The 27,585-nt window shown below is 46.8% G+C and overlaps 1 protein-coding gene across 7 annotated transcripts in view; it reads right to left on the bottom strand.

Moving 5' to 3' along the window:
* RBL1 (RB transcriptional corepressor like 1) overlaps nt 1-24,006 on the bottom strand; it is a 60,478-nt gene extending 36,472 nt beyond the window's left edge. For 2 of the 7 annotated variants that reach the window (XM_056549362.1, XM_056549363.1), the window contains exons 1-14: nt 23,494-24,004; nt 19,865-19,998; nt 19,583-19,783; nt 18,193-18,257; nt 17,054-17,182; nt 15,389-15,564; nt 14,999-15,048; nt 13,159-13,345; nt 12,396-12,562; nt 12,195-12,307; nt 8,384-8,487; nt 4,973-5,110; nt 3,262-3,423; nt 2,150-2,282 (exon numbers count right to left, since the gene is read on the bottom strand). In XM_056549362.1, the coding sequence (XP_056405337.1) occupies nt 2,150-2,282; nt 3,262-3,423; nt 4,973-5,110; nt 8,384-8,487; nt 12,195-12,307; nt 12,396-12,562; nt 13,159-13,345; nt 14,999-15,048; nt 15,389-15,564; nt 17,054-17,182; nt 18,193-18,257; nt 19,583-19,783; nt 19,865-19,998; nt 23,494-23,658 (1,924 nt within the window). In that variant the 5' untranslated portion in view covers nt 23,659-24,004. Of the gene's footprint in view, nt 1-2,149; nt 2,283-3,261; nt 3,424-4,972; nt 5,111-8,383; nt 8,488-12,194; nt 12,308-12,395; nt 12,563-13,158; nt 13,346-14,998; nt 15,049-15,388; nt 15,565-17,053; nt 17,183-18,192; nt 18,258-19,582; nt 19,784-19,864; nt 19,999-23,493 lie in introns of all 7 variants that reach the window. The other 5 variants (XM_056549368.1, XM_056549369.1, XM_056549366.1 and 2 more) reach the window with 5 other exon arrangements.
* Nucleotides 24,007-27,585: the final 3,579 nt, after the last annotated feature.

Genomic DNA, 27,585 nt, shown 5'->3' with positions numbered 1-27,585 from the left:
TACGAGTGCCGCCCTGACGATTTATGTACCCACGAGGGGAACGCTCACGTCTACTTGAAGACTCATTGGAAGAATCAGGAGGCCTCAGCCACCGAGCGGGAGACTTTGTTCAAGTCAGCCATATACTGGATCAGGGAAGAAACCCAGGCTGGGGGAGCGGCTGGATCCACCGGGAAAGAAGGGGCATCAGGGGGTCTGGGGGAGCAGTGGCGCAGGCAGGACAAGTGGGCTCAGCAGAGCCAGACATTTTGGTATTACAGTGCCTACAGATATAGTAAGTCACTGAAGTTCCAGGTCTCTGTTTAGAGGGAGGAACAGCTCTGGGTACGGACATAATGAGGGAAAAGAAGGGAGATAGGAACTTTCTCACCCTAGTCTGTGTCCCCTGTCAGCTGCAGTGAGGAGACCCGCTCTGTGAGAACTGTCATGGCGCCCGCTCCTTGCCCCGAGCGCACCTGCCGCTCGTTTGTGTGCTCAGGGGAATAGGGCAGGCGGCCAGCGCTGGCAGAGACTGCCGGTGAAAAGAAGTAAGCCGGTGCAGAGGCACCGGCTAATAGCAGCGCTGCGGCAGTGAGCCGCTTGTAAGGCGCTTCTGGCAACGTGAAACTAAGCCGGCGCTGAAAAGCGCCCGGCCCGGGACAGCGCCGCGGCTGACAGCCGCCATAAGGCGCTGTAAGACAAGGTTAATACGCACATGCACACAAGTGAAGCGCCGGAATAAGGCGCTATGGACGTGCACCCAAACACACGTGAAGTGCCCCCTATATGAAGCCCCTTCAGTTGCCACTGCTCCCCCAAAAATAAAGTGCAGCCTGTAATAAAGTGTAGCCCCTGTAAGTTAGCAGCCCCCCCCCCCCAAAAAAAACTAAAACTAAAGGGTGGGCCAAAACAGGGGGTCTCCAGCTTCTGCGAGTCCGTACCTGTAGAGAAAAAAGGGGAAGTACTTACCTCAGTCAGAAGAACTCACCTACTGGAGTCTTCAGTCAGCTTTAGTTACCTGCATCACGCCTGGCTGCTATGCGCGAGCGAGGCGAGCAGGGAAATAGGGGGACCCGGACCCGTGAGGTACCACCCAAGCGCTGACCGTTGGCAAGGGGGGGTTAACAGTGCATATACGCAATGTCTGTGCCCCCTTACTCGCAATGGGGAAACAGGGAGCCGGAGTCCCTGAGCCCCCCCCCCCCCCCCCCACCTGAAAACAGAAAAGAAAAGGAATTAAAAAAACTAACACGTCCCTATACTAGGAAAACAAAAAAATTTGGAAACCTGGTCTGGAGCAACCCGGACCACGTCCACCTCCTTCAGACACTAAGCTTAAACTGATTAGCTCAGAGCCTGAAGGCGGGTATATCAAGCTGGGAGGAGCAGACTTTTTTTGTTGCCATAGTGTCACACCTCCTAGAGACAGCGAGATACACCACGGTCTGTGTCCCCCAATGGAGCCGATAGAGAAAGTTAATTTTGTTTATCTTTTGCAGGCCGGGCATAGGGATACAACATACAGCAGTGGTCTCAAACCTGCGGACCTCCAGCTGTTGCAAAACTACAACTCCCAGCATGCTGGGAGTTGTAGTTTTGCAACATCTGGAGGTCCGCAGGTTGGAGACCACTGGCGTACAGTATAGAGTTCCAGTGCCGGCGGCCCGCAACAAAGAGGAGGAGGGCAGTGCTTGCGGGTGACATATGTGAGTAGTACCCCGCTGGGCTGATCATTAATTTGGGGGGGGGAAGCAGAACAGCGCTGGCGGGTCACGTATGATTAGTTCCCCGATGTGGGGACAGCGCTGTGCTGGGCTGATAATTCATTCCCGAGGGGGAGGGGCCAAAGCGGTATTGCGGTATGGGAAAAATTAATATAGTGTCAGAACAAAAATTTCGGTATGAACCGGTATATACCGCCCAGCCCTATGCTAGATTCCTTTGTTCTCAAGGAGATAAGATGCTGCCAGATGTGTCCGGCAGCGTTTTTCTTCTCTTTCTCCATGTAAAACAAATGCGCACTCACCCGAGTGTTCTTCTGTCTGCTATATAAAAAGCTTTGGCCTCCAGAAAGAGATAATCTTTGACACTTTTATTTCCAACTATATGAGAGGCCGTAAGGTTCATACACCCGCTTCCCTTATACCGACATTAACACCAAAACACAAACCTCTTCTGCAAGAGCCTCCGAGATCGGTGCGGACTTCTTTTAAGCGAGGATGAATGATGGGTGAAGCGGGCATCATAGGGAGGTGCCCTAAACCCGCTTCATTGCCAGTTTCAAAGTTGCTCGGTATTATCACCTGAAAGGGAGGAGAAACATGGAGACCATCAGACACTGGGATGTGCAATATCCAATTCAGCCTCAAGCAGATCCCGTTTCCTGCGAGTCAGCTGTTCTATAGCTTTATTTAAAGAGTGCCTGTCTCTTCAATATACCACTTTTTAATTGCATTACTTAAATTTATTACATTTTTTTGCTTTCTAAAAAATTGACCACTAGGAGTCTCCCTACATGTCCCGGCCGAAAGTCTCCCATAGAGTTCGGACTCATGCCGGCCTGGCATGAGTCCGAACTCTGTCCGTGCAGCCGGGACACTGAGAAGCACAACGCAGCTCCCTGCCTGTCAATCAATCAGAAAGGCGGGAGCTCGCACTGTGCCCGCAGCAGGGCGCTCACGCTTCGTCTTCAGGCTCCACCGCCGACAGTGTGAATGTCTTGCGGCCTCGGATTTCTCTCCTTGGAAGGAGAGCCAGCGCGCAGCAGAGATGTGAGGGCTGAAGCGGTCCCCCCAGCAGGCTTCAGTGACATTGCGCCTGCTAGGGCACGCCCACATCCTTCTGTCGGCAGCTCACTGTATGTCAGCGGAAAGACAGGGAGGAAATCGAGCTTTTTAAAAGGTGTTAGGGAATTAGTTTAGTATAGTTTGTTTCATGACAGGCACTCTTTAAAGGGGTACTCCGCTGCTCAGCGTTTGGAATAAACTGTTCCGAACGATGGAGCTGGGAGCTCGTGATGTCATAGCCCTACCCCCTCATCATGTCACGCCCCACCCCACCCCCTCAATGCAAGTCTATGGGAGGGGTCGTCACGCCCCCTCCCATAGACTTGCATTGAGGGGGTGGGCGTGACATCATGAGGGGGCAGGGCTATGACGTCACAAGCTCCAGCGTTCTGAACAGTTTGTTCCAATCGCTTATCAGCGGAGTACCCCTTTAATTACTGAAGAGCTGAATAATATATACGGGCCGACAAGCTTACAATCCATAGACAGTACGTACTTCCTCACAGGTGGGCACGGTCTCAGAGGCCTGGAGTAGCTCCCATAGGACAGAGCTGCCGCTCCAGGCTCGCTCCTCCAGGATCTGTTCTTCGATGCTGTTCAGGTGCTTCACCATGTCTCGTGATAACCCCTCCTCCGAGCGGATGAAAACTTCAATCACCTGGGGAATAAAAAAAAGAGATTTTATTTATTTTTGTCAATTTTATCACTTTTTGTCTTTAGCTTTAGGGTGTGTTGGGTAAACAACAGCCTAATTCTTCTCATATGACGGTAACCTAACAACAAACCCCTCAAAACAGTAATCAGTGGAAAATCTAATATTAAAGGGGTTATCCAGGAAAAAAACATAAATTATACATATATATATATATATCTCAACTTGCTCCAGAATGTTAAAACAGATTTGTAAATTACTTCTATTTTTTTTCATCCTTTCAGTACTTATGAGCTGCTGAAGTTCAGTTGTTCTTTTCTGTCTAAGTGCTCTCTGATGACACGTGTCTCGGGAACTGTCCAGAGTAGAAGCAAATCCCCATAGCAAACCTCTTCTACTCTGTGCATTTCCCGAGACAGGCAGTGGTGTCAGCAGAGAGCACTGTTGTCAGACAGGAAAGAACAACTCAACTTCAGCAGCTGATAATTATTAGAAGGATTAAGATTTTTTTTTTTTAATAGAAGTAATTTACAAATCTGTTTTACTTTCTGGAGCCAGTTGATTGATATATATTAGTTTTTTTTGTTCATGGATAACCCCTTTAAACCTTCCTACTGTTTATAGAGAGGCTCCACTAAAAATGGGGGAACAACCTATGTTCATGGACTATGACCCCAGTGATAAGACTCTTATTACCTATTCTGTGGATACAATGACTTTACATAGTGCTAGCACTAGGGCGAGGGCGAGCTTGTATTCTATAGATTTAGGTATTTTCATATGCCGTTATGTGTATTCCTATTCTAAAATATGAGTGCAAGGCTCAGTTTACACATCATCAAATCAAATCACACTTCGTAAAATGTACTGACATAATAGCCAAATATTATATTTATATATAGTTAGCCAAATGCTAGGAATTGCAGTTTTGCAACAGCTGGAGACACATTGTTTGGAAACCACTGCATTAAAAAGATACTGAAAATAATTCAAATTCCAAACTATTGTGTATATCTATTATTATGTCACTACAATGCCCCCTCATTCCCCTCCATTTCAATAGATACCATCGTTCACATATTTATGGGTCACATTTGAGAAATACATTAATGTAATTTATACTTCGCATATTTCATTGGACGGCACAATTATTTTCATAAAACTGCACATTTGTGCGCATTAAAATTAACTGTGCAAATCCTTATGCGGAGGGCTCCCCCTAGTGGTGCAAAATTAGATGCACATAAGTTAAGAACAAAAAAATGTAACTGATGCCCACCAGATCGCATGGATTGAGTGGAACAATTTTTCAAATCTTTAAAATAAAAAAATTGCAACACTAATAAGGAGTTAATATGCACCATTTGTATTAACATAACACGTTCAATATCTACAAATAAAAGGGACATTTTCAGTACAGCGTTTCCAGTTTTACCTTGACTGTTCTGCTGGTAGCAGCAGCCGCCCATGTACTGCAGCCGCCCATGTACTGCGCAGTAGGAGCCGCATTGGATGCATCATCTTACACAGTAACATAAGAAAAAAGGACATTTACCTTATAGAAATTGAAAGGACTCAGATCGAGAACTTCAATGGTCCAAGGAAATTTTCGGGGAGAACTGTAAGCAAACAGCACGATCTCAAGGCAGCAGGTGAGCAGCGACTTGTGGAAGATTTCTTGTTCCAGCAGTGCCTACAAAAAGGAACAAATGTGATAGGACAGAGGGGACAGACAGAGGAGACGGACAGGGGAGACGATCAGGGGAGACGGACAGGTTCACAACATAAGGAACATTTTCCCCTGTATGGCGCTCCATTACTACAGCCTGCCATAGAACAGCAATGATTAGTGTTATTTGCACTCCATTACTACAGCCTACCATAGAATAGCATTGATCAGTGTTATCAGTTCTCCATTACCACAGCCTGCCATAGAACGGCATTGATCAGTGTTATCTGCGCTCCATTACTACAGCCTGCCATAGAATAGCATTGATCAGTGTTATCAGTTCTCCATTACCACAGCCTGCCATAGAACAGCATTGATCAGTGTTATCAGTGCTCCATTACTACAGCCTGCCATAGAACAGCATTGATCAGTGTTATCAGTGCTCCATTACTACAGCCTGCCATAGAACAGCATTGATCAGTGCTATCGGCACTCCATTTCTACAGCCTGCCATAGAACAGCATTGATCAGTGTTATCAGCGCTCCATTACTACAGCCTGCCATAGAACACTGATCAGTGTTATCAGTGCTCCATTACTACAGCCTGCCATAGCACAACATTGATCAGTGTTATCTGTTCTCCATTACTACAGCCTGCCATAGACCAGCATTGATCAGTGTTATCAGCACTCCATTACTACAGCCTGTCATAGAACAGCATTGATCAGTGTTATTAGCGCTCCATTACTACAGCCTGCCATAGAACAGCATTGATCAGTGTTATCGGGGCTCCATTACTACAGCCTGCCATAGCACAGCAATAATCAGGGTTATCAGCGCTCCATTACTACAGCATTGATCAGTGTTACCGACACTCAATTACTACAGTCTCGTATAGAACAGCATTGATCAGTGTTACCGACGCTCAATTACTACAGTCTCGTATAGAACAGCACTGATCAGTGTTATCAGCGCTCCATTACTACAGCCTGCCATAGACCAGCATTGATCAGTGTTATCAGCACTCCATTACTACAGCCTGCCATAGAACAGCATTGATCAGTGTTATCAGCACTCCATTACTACAGCCTGCCATAGAACAGCATTGATCAGTGTTATCGGGGCTCCATTACTACAGCCTGCCATAGCACAGCATTAATCAGGGTTATCAGCGCTCCATTATTACAGCCTGCATTAGAACAGCATTGATCAGTGTTACCGACACTCAATTACTACAGTCTCGTATAGAACAGCATTGATCAGTGTTACCGACGCTCAATTACTACAGTCTCATATAGAACAGCATTGATCAGTGTTACAGATGCTCAATTACTACAGTCTCGTATAGAACAGCATTGATCAGTGTTATCGGCGTTCCTTAATTACAGGCTGTCTGTAGAGCGCGAGTGCCGATCAGACGGCACAGAACCAGGTAAGAGACCTCAACCCGTCCTCACAGCAGATGGGGAACACACAATTTTACCATTGTGATTAGAGATGAGCGAACTTACAGTGATTCGATTCGTCACGAACTTCTCGGCTCGGCAGTTGATGACTTTTCCTGCATAAATTAGTTCAGCTTTCAGGTGCTCCGGTGGGCTGCTAAAGGTGGATACAGTCCTAGGAGGCTCTTTATTAGGACTGTATCCACCTTTTCCAGCCCACCGGAGCACCGGAAGGCTGAACTAATTTACGGAGGATAAGCCATCAACTGCCGAGCCGAGAAGTTTGTGACGAATCGAATTTACTGTAAGTTCGCTCATCTCTAATTGTGATCACCATCAGCTACCTGACCTAACCGGCAATTGATTTTTCTTGTTTTAGATGCTGCGATCAACTTCTTTTGTGGAATCAAAAGAGTTAATGCCGGACATTGGCCCGAACGGCGATGTCCAGAATTAGCTATGGGTCCAGGCTGCTGATAGCAACCGGAATCCAGCACACCTCGTACACCGGGAGCAGGCACAGGATGTACATTTACCCTCTGTCCTAAAGGTGTTTAAAGGGTTACTCCGCTGCTCAGCGTTTGGAACAGCCGTCACTCCCCCTCCCATAAACTTTCATTGAGGGGGTGGGGCGTGTTGAAAGGGCGGGGCTATTACATCATGAGCTCCCGGCATCGGCTCCAGGGTTCGGAACAGTTTGTTCCAAATGCTGAGCAGCAGAGTACTCCTTTAATGCATCTGGGAGTCTTGGCCTGAATGAAAGAGATTACAGCGTGTTCCTCTAACTCGACTGGAGTCAGTTTTATGTGTACTTTCTGTTTTTTGATATTTTAGCTTTTAGTCTATGTACACCTGATGTTGCACACATCACCGGGTGGAGCTATATCTTGGTGACGCGGTGGAAGCCAGGTATGGGTCTGACGAAACGTGCGGACAGCTGTTACCCGACATGTTACTGACTCGCGGCGTCCCCCAAGTCCGTCCGTATTTGCACCCTGTTATTTCTGCACCTCTTAAATAACAAAGAAGCCGTTTGACCACTAGACCAGTGAATGATGCCCATCTTCTTTCTTACCATAAGATATAATTATAGCCCATAATAAGACATTACAGCCCATAATAAGACATTATATCCCATAATAAGACATTATATCCCATAAGATATAATAGCCCATAATAAGACATTATAGCCCATAATAAAACATTATATCCCATAATAAGACATTATAACCCATAATAAGACATTATATCCCATAATAAGACATTATATCCCATAAGATATAATAGCCCATAATAAGACATTATAGCTCATAATAAGACATTATATCCCATAATAAGATATAGCCCATAATAAGACATTATAGCCCATAATAAGATATAATAGCCCATAATAAGACATTATAGCCCATAATAAGACATTATAGCTAGAGATGAGCGAACTTACAGTAAATTCGATTCGTCACGAACTTCTCGGCTCGGCAGTTGATGATTATCCTGCATAAATTAGTTCAGCTTTCAGGTGCTCCCGTGGGCTGGAAAAGGTGGATACATTCCTAGGAAAGAGTCTCCTAGGACTGTATCCACCTTTTCCAGCCCACCGGAGCACCTGAAAGCTGAACTAATTTATGCAGGAAAAGACATCAATTGCCGAGCCGAGAAGTTCGTGACGAATCAAATTTACTGTAAGTTCGCTCATCTGTAATTATAGCCCATAATAAGACATTATAGCCAATAATAAGACATTATAGCCCATAATAAGACATTATAGCACATAAGACATTATAACCCATAATAAGACATTATAACCCATAATAAGACATTATAACCCATAATAAGCAGTTGCTCATCTTACCGTCAAGTCTTTCCCATGAAGTCTCTTGGTTTCTTGAAGAACAATGGACTCCAACACCTTGTAGTATAAAATTTCGGCCAATTTCCAACGATTAACAGCAAAGTCTGGAAACAGAATAATAAATGTAATATATACTAATAATAATAATATATGTAATATGTCATATACAATAATAAAAACATTTTAATATATAATAATAAATGTAATATATAATAATATGTCATATACAATAATAAAATTTGTAATATATAATATGTAATATAATAATAATATATGTAATATATAATATAATAATAATAATAATAATATATGTCATATACAATAATAATATTTGTAATATATAATATGTAATATAATAATAATAAATAATATATGTCATACAATAAAAATTTGTAATATATAATAAAATTTGTAATATATAATAATAATAATAAATGTAATATATAATAATAATAATATTTGTAATATATAATATGTAATATAATAATAATATATGTCATATACAATGATAAAATTTGTAATATATAATAATAATATATGTAATAATAATAATATGTAATATACTAAAGGAAACCAATGTACAGCTGGATTAGCTGAATTAGAATCTAATGAATTGTCTGTCGACCTGTTTAGTCTCGGTGGTTTGTCTAGTAGGAGACTGATGTGTCCTCGTACAGTCCCAGAATCTTCTGAAGAATTAGAACACTTGGAATGTGGGACGACTTTAAAGGGGTCCTCCGTCCCTAGACATCTTATCCCCTATGCAAAGGATAGGGGATAACATGTCTGATCGCGGGGTCCTGCCGCTGGGGACCCCCCGCAATCTCCCTGCTGCACCCGGCAATCATTTAGAGCGTTGGGTGCGGTGCAGCGCCGCAGGCTCGTGACGTGACATAAACTTGTATTGAGGGGTCGTGATGTCATGAGTGGGCGTGACCGTGACTCAGCTCCTCATCACCAGTCATCCGGCACGGAGTGAAGTTTGTTCTGTCCACCGGGAGCCTGGGGTGCCGCAGCCAAATTCCCCAGCAGCTGGACCCCCGCGATCAGACATCTTATCCCCCTATCCTCTAAGGGATCATTCACACTACGAAATCTCTGCCCGCAGAGATTCTCCATACACAGTAATGCATTTCCAAAAGAATAAACCTGTTCGAGCTTTCAGCTTTCCGGGGTCCGGGATTTTGGTAATGATGCAGCAGAATTCTATTTAAATCATCGGGGGTTGCTGCACTGTATTTTCCGCAGAAAAACTCCACTTGGAAAATACATAGTGTTAATGGGCCCCAAGACTCGCTGAATCCAAATTAATCATAAATCATACTGGAGGTTCGTTCTAGTCACAAATATTCATTCAAACAAAATAAAGAATTGTTTTCCAAACAGAGGGTCTTCAGCAAAACTACAACTTCCAGCATGCCCGGACAGCCGCTGGCTATTCTGAGAGTTGTAGTTTTGCAACAGCTGGAGAATACATATATATTTACACACATTATATACGTAAAAAAAAAATATATATATATATATATATATATATATATATACACACACATACACTTTTTTTTTTGGGGGGGGGGGGGGGATAAAAATAAATAAATTAAAAAGGTGTCATGTAGTCTTTTCTGTCTGACCACAGTGCTCACTACTGACACCTCTGTCCATGTCAGGAACTGTCCAGAGTAGGAGCAAATCCCCATAGCAAACCTCTCCTGCTCTGGACAGTTCCTGACATGAACAGAGGTGTCAGCAGAGAGCACTGTGGTCAGACTGGAAAGAACTACACAACTTCCTGTGGAGCCTACAATACTTTATTCAGGACATTCAACAGCTGGTTAAAAAAAATCCGTAATATTATTCCTTTACCATCTATCCCATAGTTTACACTCGTAGATTAAGTACCATCCAAATTTAAAAAAAAACAAATGATGGTGGGTATATACAATAAATACACAAAAAATATCTATCCATCTCTCTCTCTCCCTACAAGGTGGTCCTTCAAGTTACAATATGAATTGGTTCCCGGACAACAATTGTATGGTGAAACCATTGTATGTCGGGCCCACAACTCTATGGAAACCTGGTAATTGGTTCTGAAGCTACCAAAATGTCATCCAAAATTAGGGGAAAAAGTGAGGAGTAAACAAAAATAAGTAGATGACAAATATAGATAAAGCAAATCCTTATATATATATATAAAAGTAATAAAGATCTGCTGGAGCTGTAATCACTGTCTATGTAGAGGACAGGAGCTTCTTCAGGGTCCGGTACAGAACAGTGTCCTAAAAAAGTTACATGGAGCCGCCCTCACCTGGTGTCCAAAGGAGCAGATAACCCTGGGACAGGTAAAGTGTACAGAACATGTAATACCTCCCTGTACTGTAGGGGGCGCTACCAGACACCAGTCAGTGCATACACTTCAGTAATACAGGTAAAGAGTACAGAACATGTAATTCCTCCCTGTACTGTAGGGGGCGCTACCAGACACCAGTCAGTGCATACACTTCAGGAATACAGGTAAAGAGTACAGAACATGTAATACCTCCCTGTACTGTAGGGGGTGCTACCAGACACCAGTCAGTGCATACACTTCAGTAATACAGGTAAAGAGTACAGAACATGTCATACCTCCCTGTAGTGTAGGGGGCGCTACCAGACACCAGTCACTGTATACACTTCAGTAATACAGGTAAAGAGTACAGAACATGTAATACCTCCCTGTACTGTAGGGGGCACTACCAGACACCAGTCAGTGCATACACTTCAGTAATACAAGGGTTTTACCGGTGAATGTCCATACTGATTGGTCGGTTCTTCCGGGTATTGACAGGTATCACAGATCTAGACTGTCTGTACATTGTATGATGTGTCTGGTAGGGATCGACCAATATCAAATTTTTTTTTTTTTGGGCCGATAGCCGATAACTTATACTGATATTCCGGTATAAGTTATCGGCTATTTATCCCCCCCGACACCGCTGCAGATCATTGATTTAAAGTGGGCACTTTAAATCAATGAACTGCATTGGCTTTTGCGGTGCCATAGACCGCCGCCACAACCACCCGCTTCTCTCCCCCTGCCTGTCTGGGGGTCCTGCTGATTCCTATCACCGTACCCCCCCACCCCCTGACCACTCTGTGCGCCCTACCGCCCCCCCCCCCCCCCACCGCACTGTCCTGGCCCCATTGCCTCCCCCATCCCCGGTTTTATAATTACCTGTTCCCGGGGTCCACTCTAAATCTGGCTCCGGTGGCGTCCTCCTGAGCTGTCACTGTGCGCACTGATGGTGACGTCGCATCGCGTCACTCGTTATTGCGCACAGCGTAATGCAGGACGCAGCAGGAGCCAGAAGTAGCGTGGACCCCGGGCCCTGGGAACAGGTAATTATATAACCGGGGATGGGGGAGGCAATGGGGCCGGGGCGATGGGGGTTGCGACGCGTGCGGTGGGTCAGTGGGGGGGTGCGATGCGGTGGGGGCGGTGCATTATCGGATTATCGACAAGGTAATTGCCGATACTGGTAATGCCCAAAATCGTGATTATCAGCCGATAATATCGGCCAAACCGATAATCGGTCGATCCCTAATGTCTGGTTTATAGTTACAATGACCAGAAAAGATCATCGTATGGTGAGAATATTGTAAGTTAAGGCCATTTTAAGTTGAGGAATCCCTGTATAATATAAATATTATATATATATATTATATATATATATATATATACACACACACACACACACACACACACACACATACATATATACATATATATATACATATATATAATTAAAAAAAACAATATTTATAAACTTACCAATATGAGAGCCCGGCTGATCTCCTGACGGCTGAGTGTAATGATGACAGAAGAGTTTCTGAACGTCATTCACAGTGTGCAGTATATGCACCATGGGATTGCGAGCGCATGTTCTACAAAAAAGAAAAAAAGAAAAAGTCAGACCTACCTCACTATTACAATGAATTGGTGAATAAAAAATAAAATACATAGGAAACATACTTAAACATGTGAATAAGCTGTTCACTAGGGGTATTGCGGAGTCCGGTCACCATGCTCTGCAGCCGGGTCACGCACTGCGTTGCTGATGAGACCGGAGTGATGACCGCCTCCTTCTCCTTCAGGTATCGCCTACCAGTTAATGGAGTAGATGGCGCAAAAGATCTTCTCTATGGAACAAATGCATAAAACTTTACCATTCAACAAAATATATTGGTAATATTAAACTAGCAGGTGAAAGTAAAGTAAGCAGTGAATTAGGTGTAGAGGTGAAACTAAACTAAGAACTGGGAGGTGTAGAGGTGAAACTAAACTAAGCCCTGAGAGGTGTAGAGGTGAAACTAAACTAAGCACTGAGAGGTGTAAAGGTGAAACTAAACTAAGCACTGAGAGGTGTAAAGGTGAAACTAAACTAAGCACTGAGAGGTGTAGAGGTGAAACTAAACTAAGCACTGAGAGGTGTAAAGGTGAAACTAAACTAAGCACTGAGAGGTGTAGAAGTGAAACTAAACTAAGCACTGAGAAGTGTAGAGGGGAAACTAAACTAAGCCCTGAGAGGTGTAGAGGGGAAACTAAACTAAGCCCTGAGAGGTGTAGAGGGGAAACTAAACTAAGCACTGAGAGGTGTAAAGGTGAAACTAAACTAAGCACTGAGAGGTGTAGAAGGGAAAGTTATCCAAGCACTGAGAGGTGTAGAGGTGAAACTAAACTAAGCACTGAAAGTCCCTACTGCAGTTTTACCAAACATAAAGCTGTAAAAACCTACCTTCTCAAAGTGCTGCTGGAGGCTGGACTCCAAATTCTTCCTCGGCGTACAGTTCCCTGGAGGAAACTCAGGCAAAAATTTCCTCGGAGTCCCAATTTCCTCATCGGCATCATCTCCCAAAAACACCCGCTCATCGAAGTCTCCCACTGTAAGGACGTATTCTTCGTACTCCTTATTTAGGGCTTTACTGTAGTGAAAAAATAATAAAAAAAATATAAAAAAATTAAATAATTTTATTAATTAAATTCAGGGAAAAAAATTTACACAAAAAATGTTGTGCTACAATTTTGTAGTATTTGTATTAGAAATTTGGTTGAGACCTTGGCTGGGTGGTCACACATTATAAAGGGGTACTCCAGCACTAAGACATCTTATCCCCTATCCAAATGATAGATGATAAGATGTCTGATCACGGGGGTCCTGCCGCTGGGGACCCCCGTGATCTTGCACGCAGCACCCCATTACCATCAGTCCCCGGAGCATGTTCGCTCCGGGTCTGATGACTGGCGATCACGGGGCCGGAGTATTGTGACGTCACGCTCCGCCCCCTCAATGCGTGGTGTCACACGGGGGCGGAGCAGTGACATCACAATGCTCCGGCCCTGTGATCGACAGTCATCAGACCCGGAGCAAACATGCTCCGGCCGACTGATGGTAACGGGTTCTCTGCGTGCAAGATCACGGGGGTCCCCAGCGGCAGGACCCCCGTGATCAGACATCTTATCATCTATCCTTTGGATAGGGGATAAGATGTCTTAGCGCCTGAGTACCCCTTTAACATACTTCACGGCATCTTTTCCCCCTGCATACAATGTGAAATAGATCTAGAAACTACTTATGATTATAGACCAGCTTTTGCCAACCAGAGGGCCTCCAGCTGTTGCTAAACTACAACTCCCAGCATGGCTGGCCTGATTACTCTTTTGCCTGTCCTTTACCTTGTAGTCCACCTAGTTCTGACCTTGGCTTGCCAGACCCCGATTGTTTGTATTCCTTGCCGTCTTCCTGGTTTTGTTCACTGGCCCTGATGTGTAGCAGTCAGTGTGCCTCCAGCTGTTGCAAAACTACAACTCCCAGCATGGCTGGCCTGATTACTCTTTTGCCAGTCCTCTACCTTGTAGTCCACCTAGTTCTGACCTTGGCTTGTCAGACCCCGATTGTTTGTATTCCTTGCCGTCTTCCTGGTTTTGTTCGCTTGCTGCCCAGGCATGCTGGGAGTTGTAGTTTTGCAACAGCTGGAGGAACACTGGATGGGAAGCACTTAGCATTATGCTTCTATATCCAGTGCAAACTATTAAAGGGGTACTCCGCCCCAAGACGTCTTATTCACTATCCAAAGGATAGGGGATAAGATATCTGATCGCAGGGGTCCCGCCGCTGGGGACCCCCGCAATCTAGCATGCAGCACCCACCTGTAAGTACTGCCTGAAGCGCTGGGGGCTCTCAGGACCACGGGGACGGAGTTTCGTGACATCACGCCCCGACCCCTCAATGCAAGTCTATGGGAGGGGGCGTGACGCAGTCACGCCCCCTCCCATAGACTTGCATTGAGGGGGCGGGGTGTGACGGCACACGGGGGCGTCACAATACTCTGTCCCTGTGGTCGGGAGGTATAAGACTGATAGCCTTCAGTGCTTCCGGCAGTACTTTCAGGTGGGTGCTGCATGCTAGATTGTGGGGGTCCCCAGCGGCAGGACCCCCGCGATCAGACATCTTATCCTCTATCCTTTGGATAGGGGAGAAGATGTCTTTGGGCCGGAGTACCCCTTTAAGAAACATTATTATCTAAATACAGCTCTGTGTTAATAGGTAAGATACAGTATATACAGTATATACTCACTTGTTGTCTGTGAAACTTGAAAGGTCCAGCATGCAGTCTCCTTTTATGATCTGAAAAACATTTATAGGTTTATGTTAAATCAGAAAATCACTTATTAGAAGTACAAGTATCAATGTTAAAGCATCACTGTCAGTATAAAACCTCCCGTCCCAGTCCTGTAGACCAGATACGACATAGTTAAAAGTTTATTTCTACTGACTGGTGAACACTTTAAAAGCTACTGAAGCAATTTGTTTACTATTTAATGACTGACAGTTCTGCAGAATAAAAGACATTTTACAGCTATTTACTAACATGTTTAAGGCAGCAAGCAAGGGGTTAATCTACAGACGTGGCTTTAAAAGGGTAAAGGAATCGTATAATTTACTAGATGGCATTAGGAGACCGTACCTTCCTATCATAGAGTTTGGCAATGTAGGGCTTGAAGTAAAATTGCTTTATTCCTTTAGCTTCGACTGTAAGTCCATCGTAATGGTCACACAAGGCGCTGATGATACACGGGGGGTCCTCACCATCGTCTTCACAGGATGACAGCTTAGCTGTATGAACAAGAAGATAAAGTGAACCTGTCATGGGGAACACATCTGCAGGTCACATGTTATAGAGCAGGAGGAGCTGAGCAGATGATATATACAATACAGTACAATCTGCAGGTAACATGTTATAGAGCAGGAGGAGCTGAGCAGAGGATATATACAATACAGTACAATCTGCAGGTATCATGTTATAGAGCAGGAGGAGCTGAGCAGATGATATATACAATACAGTACAATCTGCAGGTAACATGTTATAGAGCAGGAGGAGCTGAGCAGATGATATATATACAATACAGTACAATCTACAGGTATCATGTTATAGAGCAGGAGGAGCTGAGCAGATTATATATACAATACAGTACAATCTGCAGGTATCATGTTATAGAGCAGGAGGAGCTGAGCAGATGATATATACAATACAGTACAATCTGCAGGTGTCATGTTATAGAGCAGGAGGAGCTGAGCAGATGATATATACAATACAGTACAATCTGCAGGTGTCATGTTATAGAGCAGGAGGAGCTGAGCAGATTATATATACAATACAGTACAATCTGCAGGTATCATGTTATAGAGCAGGAGGAGCTGAGCAGATGATATATACAATACAGTACAATCTGCAGGTATCATGCTATAGAGCAGGAGGAGCTGAGCAGATGATATATACAATACAGTACAATCTGCAGGTATTATGTTATAGAGCAGGAGGAGCTGAGCAGATGATATATACAATACAGTACAATCTGCAGGTAACATGTTATAGAGCAGGAGGAGCTGAGCAGATGATATATACAATACAGTACAATCTGCAGGTATCATGTTATAGAGCAGGAGGAGCTGAGTAGATGATATATACAATACAGTACAATCTGCAGGTATCATGTTATAGAGCAGGAGGAGCTGATTAGAAGATATATACAATACAGTACAATCTGCAGGTAACATGTTATAGAGCAGGAGGAGCTGAGCAGATGATATATACAATACAGTACAATCTGCAGGTAACATGTTATAGAGCAGGAGGAGCTGAGCAGATGATATATACAATACAGTACAATCTGCAGGTATCATGTTATAGAGCAGGAGGAGCTGAGCAGATGATATATACAATACAGTACAATCTGCAGGTAACATGTTATAGAGCAGGAGGAGCTGAGCAGATGATATATATACAATACAGTACAATCTGCAGGTATCATGTTATAGAGCAGGAGGAGCTGAGCAGATGATATATATACAATACAGTACAATCTACAGGTATCATGTTATAGAGCAGGAGGAGCTGAGCAGATGATATATACAATACAGTACAATCTGCAGGTGTCATGTTATAGAGCAGGAGGAGCTTGGGTGCCTCCGGCTGTTGCAAATCACCAACTCCACAAAGCCAATGACTTTCCAGGAATGCTGGGAGTTGTATTTTTGCAACAGCTGGAGGCACCCTTTTACAACGTGACAGATTTATCTTACTGTTTCATATGTTCAAGAAATAAACCAGAATAAACCAGGAATCACTTACCTGTGAATGATGGATTGAGTAAATCGTTCTTATGGGGACAGAGTGAGGAGTGGGAATAGACTAAATCCAGACAACACAAGAGTAAGTGGTAAGAATTCACCAAGTCGTCTCCTATCAGACTGAAATTGCCTAAAGAAAAGAATAATTCTAATTAACGCATCTCGTTATAAAGTCTTAGAGAAACCTTCCATGACTGGGCGGATAAATTACATTTTATCCATATTCATAAAAGGCCAAGGGACCTGAAAGGGTTACATTTACATCATTTACTGTACGGGATACATAATGTTATATATTAATAGTTCGTACAATTACGCACGCAGCGATACTTAATATGGTTATTTTTATTAGGTTTACATGGTTTTATATAGGAAAAGGGGGTGATGTGAACTTTTAACATGGAAGGGGTTAATGTGAGTCTTTTAAACTTTTATTAAAACTTTTTTTTTTTTTTAACACTTTATTAGACTTTTAGGAGGAATCATTAGATTCCTCATACAGATCAGTTCTATTGAACTCCATTGATCTGTGTGCTCTGTGATCCATTGAAAGAGCCTAGTCCAGCCAGGATCTATCACTGACAGAGCGGGACAGCAGGGAACAGAGGTAAGTCCTCCGGCTACCTCTATAGTGGATCGCCCACCCTCAATTGTGCTGCAGGATGGGGCGATCCACCCCACTAGCCCACCAGGGAGCATTCACATGTCCCTTTAGACGCCACTGTCAGCTTGGACAACGGCGATCTAAAGGGTTAATAGCCAGCCGTGGTGATTGCCGCATGCTGGCTATTAGTGGCGGCCCCACTGAGAACAGCCGGGGGGACTGCAGATTACGGAGCGGGCAGGAGTCCGGAGCCCCTTTCATACAGACTGCCGAGTGCCGCTGCGTTTGTCAGGTCCGGCCATGCTTGACCGAAGCCGGACTAAGGGTCGGAAAAATTCACCTGCCCGGCGCCCAGAACTGCATGTCCCGGGCGTCGGGCGATAGGAATTCCCCATCCCTGCAGTATTAGCAATCGAACGACTGCTATTAATAGTCCCATATGGGGACTATTAAAGTGTAAAAAATAGGGGATAGGGGATACATTTTTCAGGACTGGACTACTCCTTTAAGGGGAAATCGTTGCGGATCCCACTCACCTTTGGTGTACACAAACAGCGTCCAGCAGAAGTTGAAGAGATCTTTAACATTACACTGCAGTTTCCTGAAAAGCACAAAGTAAAGAGGTCAGAAAGGTGTTATACATGATTTTATCCACTAGAGGGCATCTGATGCTATCGCTGCCCGACACTTGGCGGACCAGGATGTACACGTTCATCCTAAATCTCATCTGAAATATGGAGCCGGGCTCGTTTTATAGACCGTGGGTCCCTGCTGAAATCAAGCGGGCGGACATCAGTGATCAGTACTGATCAGCATTTGAAGTATTGAAAGGGGCGTTTGAATCATCAAACCACCCGCAGCAGGGGGTCAGACGAGTCAAGATGGCGTCCGGCGGTCTGCTCACCTGCTTCTGTGCTGCTCTGAGAATCTTCTTGTATAGTCTGCCTTCTGGGAGACCGTAGAGGCAGATTGCCGATTACACTGATCGGTGCTCTGCCTATGCATAGCACTGAACAGTAATAGTAATCAATAGATTGCTAGAAGTAGTCCTTTAATGAAGTGACTAAGTGTCTCCCAATATTACAAATAAAAAATGTGGAAAAAAATAAATAAAAAATGAAACTAATGTATTTGGTATCAATACGAGTGGAATTGTCCCTGAAAAGGTAAAACAAGGCTTTCTGCTCATCCCTTAGTGCAGTTTTTTTTTTTTTTACACTTTTAGTCCCCTTAGGGGACTTTTAGGAGGAATCATTTGATTCCTCATAAAGATCAACGTGATTTTATAGAACCACATTGATCTGTGTGCTCTGTGCTCGATTGATGAAGCCTGGTCCTGCCAGGCAGTGGATCTCACCCCCGCGATCCATCCCACTGGACCACCAGGGACGGGATAAAGGCACCTTTAGACGCTGCTGTCAACTTTGACAGCGGCGATCTAAAGGGTTAATAGCCAGCCGCGGCAATCGCTGCATGTCGGCTATTAACACCTGCCCACCAGCTACAGGAATCAGCTGAGGGTCGGCTGGTATGACACGGGCTCGAGTCTGGAGGCCGCGCCATACTACTGTTGGCATCTCAGGATAAGCCGGCTCGACCTTAGACGGCAACCGGTTAATGAAGTGACTAAGAATGTTCCAATATTATAAATAAAAAAATGAAACAAACGTATTTGGTATCAATGCGTGTGGAATTGTCCCTGAAAGGTAAATCAAGGCTTCCTGCTTATCTCATCCCTTAGTACAGTCTTAGTCTTCAAACTGTGGCTCTCCAGCTGTTGCAAAACTACAACTCTCAGCATGCCCGGACAGCCTTCGGCTGTCCGGGCATGCTGGGAGTTGTGGTTTTGCAACAGCTGGAGGCACACTGGTTGGGAAACACTACACTAGAAGTACATTTGGGACTTTAAGTGCACTGTATAGTTACCTCTGCTTCCTGCTCCTGGGCAGTCTCGGGGGTTCTTCGTGCGGGTTTTGAAATAAATCCATGAATATTGGTTCGAACTTCTTGAATATGACAGTGGAGACCTCAAAGTTCCTCTCCAGCCTCCCCACCCGCTCCCTGAACTCGTGGGAGAGGTTGGACATGTCCATCCATTTCTTCATCTTATTAAAGAACTGGATCAGGCTGCGGGACACAGAGATGAGCCCATTATTTTAGGTCTAAAACTGCCGGTCAGTCATAAGAACACACACGAGAACAACCTACCTCAACTTGGCAGAGCGGAGAATCCGGGTGAGAGACACCCCGTTACCCTCCATGACGCCTCTTCCGACGGTCGGGATGACGCTTTTTCGACACGCGGCGTACAACGCACAAGCCAACCAGTGCTTCACATCGCCCTACGGAGGAAAAACACTAATGAGAAAAACTAATAATGCTACAAAGAAAATATATAAATAACGGTAAATAAATCCCCATACAACGCCACGTACCACCGCCATACATCGCCACGTACCACAGCCATACAGTGCTACGTACCACCACCTATACAGCGCTACGTACCACAGCCATACAGTGCTACGTGCCACCACCTATACAGCGCTGCGTACCACCGCCATACAGTGCTACGTATCACAGCTACGTACCACCGCCTATACAGTGCTACGTACCACCGCCTATACAGCGCTACGTACCACCGCCTATACAGCGCTACGTACCACCGCCTATACAGTGCTACGTACCACCGCCTATATAGTGCTACGTACCACCGCCTATACAGTGCTACGTACCACAGCTACGTACCACCGCCTATACAGCGCTACGTACCACCGCCTATACAGTGCTACGTACCACCGCCATACAGTGCTACGTATCACAGCTACGTACCACCGCCTATACAGTGCTACGTACCACCGCCTATACAGTGCTACGTATCACAGCTACGTACCACCGCCTATACAGCGCTACGTACCACCGCCTATACAGCGCTACGTACCACCGCCTATACAGCGCTACGTACCACCGCCTATACAGCGCTACGTACCACTGCCTATACAGCGCTACGTACCACCGCCTATACAGCGCTACGTACCACCGCCTATACAGCGCTGCGTACCACCGCCTATACAGTGCTGCGTACCACCGCCTATACAGTGCTGCGTACCACCGCCTGTACAGCGCTACATACCACCGCCATAAAGTGATACATACCACCGCCATAAAGTGATACATACCACCGCCATAAAGTGATACATACCACCGCCATAAAGTGATACATACCACCGCCATAAAGTGATACATACCACCGCCATAAAGTGATACATACCACCGCCATACAGTGCCACGTACCACCGCCTATACAACGCTACGTACCACCGCCTATACAACGCTACGTACCACCGCCATACAGTGATACGTACCACAGCCATACGGTGCTACGCCATGTGTCACCGCCAATAAATTCGGATTACACCGATTCCCGCCATTAACCCTTTAGATGCGGTCATCGATGGCAGCCTTAGAGGACACCCTGCAGCGCGATCACAGGGGTCCGATGAGTGAAGAATTCACCCTCCATTCTTAGTGATGTAGTCACATGACACATGGAAACCACCGCGCGTCATGTGACTGATCCAGCGCCGCCACCGCGCGTCATGTGACTGATCCAGCGCCGCCACCGCGCGTCATGTGACTGATCCGACGCCGCCACCGCGCGTCATGTGACTGATTCAGCGCCGCCTCTTTTATAGATGGAAACCCCAGCGCAGATGTGAACGAGAAGAAATCTCTTATCTGATCTCCATGTTAGGGAGCAAAGGACCAGAATAAAGGACCAGCCGCCCCCCCCAGACCACTACGGCCACTCCCCTAGCCTGCCCCCCCAATCCTTCAACATCTGCCCCCTTGCCCCTCCCCCCCACCATTATCTGCCCCCTTGCCCCTCCCCCCCACCATTATCTGCCCCCTTGCCCCTCCCCCCCACCATTATCTGCCCCCTTGCCCCTCCCCCCACCATTATCTGCCCCCTTGCCCCTCCCCCCCACCATTATCTGCCCCCTTGCCCCTCCCCCCCCACCATTATCTGCCCCCTTGCCCCCCCCCCACCATTATCTGCCCCCTTGCCCCCCCCCCACCATTATCTGCCCCCTTGCCCCTCCCCCCCACCATTATCTGCCCCTTCCCCCACAATTATCTGCCCCCTTGCCCCTCCCCCCCACCATTATCTGCCCCTTCCCCCACAATTATCTGCCCCCTTGCCCCTCCCCCATCATTATGTGCCCCGGCCCCTCCCCCATCACACTATATCTACCCCCTTGCCCCTCCCCCACCATTATCTGCCCCTCCCCCACCATTATCTGCCCCTCCCCATCACACTATATCTGCCCCCTTGCCCCTCCCCCACCACACTATATCTGCCCCTTGCCCCTCCCCCATCACACTATATCTGCCCCCTCGCCCCTCCCCCCCATTATCTGCCCCTCCCCCACCATTATCTGCCCCTCCCCACCACACTATATCTGCCCCCTCGCCCCTCCCCCACCACACTATATCTGCCCCCTCGCCCCTCCCCCACCACACTATATCTGCCCCCTCGCCCCTCCCCCACCACACTATATCTGCCCCCTCGCCCCTCCCCCACCACACTATATCTGCCCCTCGCCCCTCCCCCACCACACTATATCTGCCCCCTCGCCCCTCCCCCACCACACTATATCTGCCCCCTCGCCCCTCCCCCACCACACTATATCTGCCCCCTCGCCCCTCCCCCACCACACTATATCTGCCCCCTCGCCCCTCCCCCACCACACTATATCTGCCCCCTCGCCCTTCCCCCACCACACTATATCTGCCCCCTCGCCCCTCCCCCACCACACTATATCTGCCCCCTCGCCCCTCCCCCACCACACTATATCTGCCCCCTCGCCCCTCCCCCACCACACTATATCTGCCCCCTCGCCCCTCCCCCACCACACTATATCTGCCCCCTCGCCCCTCCCCCACCACACTATATCTGCCCCCTCGCCCCTCCCCCACCACACTATATCTGCCCCCTCGCCCCTCCCCCACCACACTATATCTGCCCCCTCGCCCCTCCCCCACCACACTATATCTGCCCCCTCGCCCCTCCCCCACCACACTATATCTGCCCCCTCGCCCCTCCCCCACCACACTATATCTGCCCCCTCGCCCCTCCCCCACCACACTATATCTGCCCCCTCGCCCCTCCCCCACCACACTATATCTGCCCCCTCGCCCCTCCCCCACCACACTATATCTGCCCCCTCGCCCCTCCCCCACCACACTATATCTGCCCCCTCGCCCCTCCCCCACCACACTATATCTGCCCCCTCGCCCCTCCCCCACCACACTATATCTGCCCCCTCGCCCCTCCCCCACCACACTATATCTGCCCCCTCGCCCCTCCCCCACCACACTATATCTGCCCCCTCGCCCCTCCCCCACCACACTATATCTGCCCCCTCGCCCCTCCCCCACCACACTATATCTGCCCCCTCGCCCCTCCCCCACCACACTATATCTGCCCCCTCGCCCCTCCCCCACCACACTATATCTGCCCCCTCGCCCCTCCCCCACCACACTATATCTGCCCCCTCGCCCCTCCCCCACCACACTATATCTGCCCCCTCGCCCCTCCCCCACCACACTATATCTGCCCCCTCGCCCCTCCCCCACCACACTATATCTGCCCCCTCGCCCCTCCCCCACCACACTATATCTGCCCCCTCGCCCCTCCCCCACCACACTATATCTGCCCCCTCGCCCCTCCCCCACCACACTATATCTGCCCCCTCGCCCCTCCCCCACCACACTATATCTGCCCCCTCGCCCCTCCCCCACCACACTATATCTGCCCCCTTGCCCCTCCCCCTGACCTCCAGGCTGTAGGTGCTCCATGTCCGGGTGAAGTCGCTCATGGTCTCGGCCGCCGTCTCCTGGTCCAGGTTCAGCTCCCGGCACAGTCCGTCCAGCTCGGTCCGCACCGCATCCCCGGGGCCGCCGTCCGAGGAGTTGGAGGACTCGGGGTCTTCTCTCTGCATGGCGGCGGCGGCGGCGGCGGATGTCCCGGTCCCCGGTCTGTATCCAAACACTCCGCCGCTCCCACAATCCCCCGCGCCCACAGAAAAGGCGCGAAAACTGACAGGCTCACTTCCTCACCTCAGAGCGGTGTCCCTCCGCGGTGACCGAGCCGGTATAACGGGCCCCCTCACCTCCGGGACCGCTCCTGCACACACCCGCCGCCCCCTCCTCTATAACCGGACTGAAAAAACAATCAAACCGGAGGAAAGAGAGGGCGAAAAGCTACTTTAACCGAGTGGCGGATGGATACCGAGATCACGGCGCAATGCATTCTGGGAGTTGTAGTCTGCTGGAAAAGTTAAAAGTCCAAATAGTTCTATAGCGAGGCTGCGGGGCCGGGGCATGCTGGGACTTCTAGTGCCACATCTGCTGGAGCCACAGTGGTCTCCTAACTGCGGGCTTACAGCTGTGGCAAAACTACATCTCCCAGCATGCTCGGACAGCTTTCGGCTGTCCGGGCATGCTGGGAGTTGTAGTTTTGGAACAGCTGGAAGTCCAGTTTAGATACCTGTTGCCCATAGCAACAAATCAGATCACTTTTTTTTTAATTTCAGATGCCTTTTTAAAAATGAAAGAAGCGATCTGATTGGTTTGTCTTTTTGTCCTTCACCAAAATACGCAACTGTGGACTTTATTTTTAAGTTTACGCCATTTTACCGTGTGGATCGTAAGCCTTATATTTTAGGAGAAGTTAGGACATTTCTTGCGCAATTACATGCAGGAAAATGTATACGTTTAAAATTGTCATCTTCTGACCCTCATAACTTATTTTTCCACGTATGGGGCGGTATGAGGACTCATTTTTTGCGCCGTCATCTGAAGTTTTAATTGGTACCATTATTGTATTGATCGGACTTTTTGATTGCTTTTAATACGTTTTTTTCATGTTATAAAAAGTGACCAAAAATACGCTAATTTGGACTTTGGAATTTTTTTGCACGTACGTATGACCGTGCGGTTTAATTAACAATATTTATATAGTTCGGCCATTTCCGCATGCGGCAATACCACATATGTTTATTTTTATTTAGTTTTATTTATTTATTTTTTTATATGGGGATAAGGGGGGTGATTCAAACTTTTATTAGGGAAGGGTTAAATGATCACTTTTTTTTGCAGCGTTCTAGCTCCCTCTAGTGGCTATTGCACTTCACATACCGATCTCATACACAGATCACTGCCGTGCATTTACATGGCAAAGATCAGTGTTATCGGCGGTCGAGTGCTCAATCCTGGATTTCAGGCTTAGAGCAATCGCCGATCGGACACAACGGAGTCAGGTAAGGGGACTCTCCGCTCGCGTTCTAGCTGACCGGGACTTTGCGATTTCACCGCGATGGTCCCGATCAGCCCGACTGAGCTGCCGGGAAGCGTTTACTTTCATTTTAGACGCGGCGATCAACTTTGAACGCCGCTTCTAAAGGGTTAATAGCGCGCGGCACAATGATTGGTGCTGCATGCTATTAGCCGCTGGGACCGACCGGTATAACGCAGGGTCACAGCGTGCGCCCTGCGTCCTTAAGAGATTATAGGACATCTGTAGTGCAACATGTTATAGTTAGCAGAGAGTCCGAGCACTGGGGGCCCCCCCTCCCGATCTCCTGTACGGGGCCACGGCAGTATGCTGGAAAGGGGACAGAACCGCATGACGCGGCGGCTGACACGCCCCCTCCATGTACCACAGTACTCGGACCCCCTGCGATCTATAACTTCTCCCCAATCCTTCAGATACGGGACAAGTTATGTTGCACTACAGATGTCCTTTAAATGGCGCTAGTCCCTGGTGTCTACGGGACCCATCACCCCCAGCGGGACAACTGGTTGCCAGGGAGGCCCAGGTACTTACCTCTGCTCCTCGGGTCTGTGATTGCTCAAGCAGCCCTTAGCAATGGAGCGCAGACGGCACGGATCAACGTAATTCACATAGCAAAAGTAGAAAAAAAAATGTAACTTAAAAAAAAAAAAAAATCGCCCCTTCTCAAATGTAACTTCACATTTGTTATTGCCGCCTGCCTACTTGTTTGAACTATTAGATGACGTTCCTGATCCTGCACGGTGAACAGCGTAAACGCAATAACATTTCAAATGCCAGAATCGTATATTTTTGGTCACATCGCCCTCCAGAAAAAAATGTAATAAAGTCACATAAAGGCAAAAGTGGTACCGATTAAAAACTGCAGCTTATGGTTCAATAAACAAACCCCAACAGAGGGTGGAACAAAAAACAGTTATATGGATCAGAACACGGTATTAAACACTTATTTTATTTTTTTACCAAAAAACGTTTATTGTGTTATCCTTGCACTTATGCGCTTACCTGCCTCCTCGCCATCCGATCGGGGCTCTTGCAGGCTGGAATAGCAGAACACTGATAACACTGATCAATGCTATGGCACAGAACAGTGTATGCAATGAAAAGATCACATGGTATAGTCCCAATAAATGTGAATAAGCCCCTCTCCTAATAAGTTTCAGCCCCCATTTCCCTTTTTTTTTTTTTTAAATGAAAGAATGTTATAATCATATGTGGTAACGTCGCATGTGTTAATGTCCGAACTATTAAAATAGAAGGTTCGCTAAACCGCACGGTCAATGTCGTACACGTAAAAAAATACCAAAGTCCAAAATTGTGCATTTTTGGTCACTTCATATACCATAAAAATATTAATAAAAGTTATCAGAAAGTCCCATCAAAACAGGTACCAATAAAAACTACAGATCATGGCGCAAAAAATGAGCCTCATGCATCCCCCTGTATGCAGAAAATGTTATAGGGGTCAGAAGGTGGCAATTTTAAACATACTAATTTGGATGCATGGAGTTATAATAAGTAGTATATAAATGAGGTATCCTTGTAACCGTATGGACCTACAGAATAAAGATAAGGGGTCAATTTTACCGAAAAGTGCACTGCGTAGAAACGAAAGCCCTAAAATGTACAACATTTTAATTTTTTTTTACATTTTACCCCACATTTAATTTTGTTTTCCCGCAGATTGTTATAAAATAAGTGATGTCATTACAAAGTACAATTGGTGACGCAAAAAACAAGACCTTATATGGGTCTGTAGGTGCAAAAATTATTTTTAGAAGGGGAGAAGGAAAAAACGAAAATGCAAAAATGAAAATGGGTCCATAAAGGGGTACTCCACCCCTAGACATCTTATCCCCTATCCAAAGGATAAGATGTCTGATCGCGGGGGTCCCACCACTGGGGACCCCCACAATATAGCATGTAGCACCCACCTTTATGTGCTTCTGGCATCGCTGGAGGTTCTGGCTCCCGACCATGGGAACGGAAGATCGTGATGTCATGACCCCGCCCCCTCAATGCAAGTCTATGGGAGGGGGCGTGACAGCTGTCCGCCCCGTGTGACATCACACTCCACCCCCTCAATGCAAGCCTATGGGAGGGGGCGTGACAGTTGTCCGCCCCCTCATTGCAAGCCTATGGGAGGGGGCGTGACAGCTATCACACCCCCTCATTGAGGGGGCGGAGTGCGACATCACACAGGGGCGGGGCCGTTACGTCACAATGCTCCGGCCCCGTGATCGACAGTAATCAGACTTGGAGCAAACACGCTCCGGGGACTAATTCTAATGGGGTGCGGCGTGCAAGATCACGGGGGTCCCAAGCAGCGGGACCCCTGTGATCAGGCATCTTATTCCCTATCCTTTGGATAGGGGAAAAGATGTCTAAGCGCCGGAGTGCCCCTTTAAGGTGTTAATATAAGGTGTATTTTGCTACAATTCATTGGTTTGTTTGTTTTTTAAGTCTTTTTTGGTGAACATATTTTGTTGGTCTACACCCAATCTACCAGTTTTTGGTGATAATTTAGTAAATATTTTCATTCCCTATAAAAGAACACTTCTGGTGCATATTCTTT

This window comes from Hyla sarda, chromosome 12 (assembly GCF_029499605.1).
Source record: "Hyla sarda isolate aHylSar1 chromosome 12, aHylSar1.hap1, whole genome shotgun sequence".
Classification (NCBI taxonomy): Eukaryota; Metazoa; Chordata; class Amphibia; order Anura; family Hylidae; genus Hyla; species Hyla sarda.
This window is presented reverse-complemented; position numbering and strand designations above follow the sequence as displayed.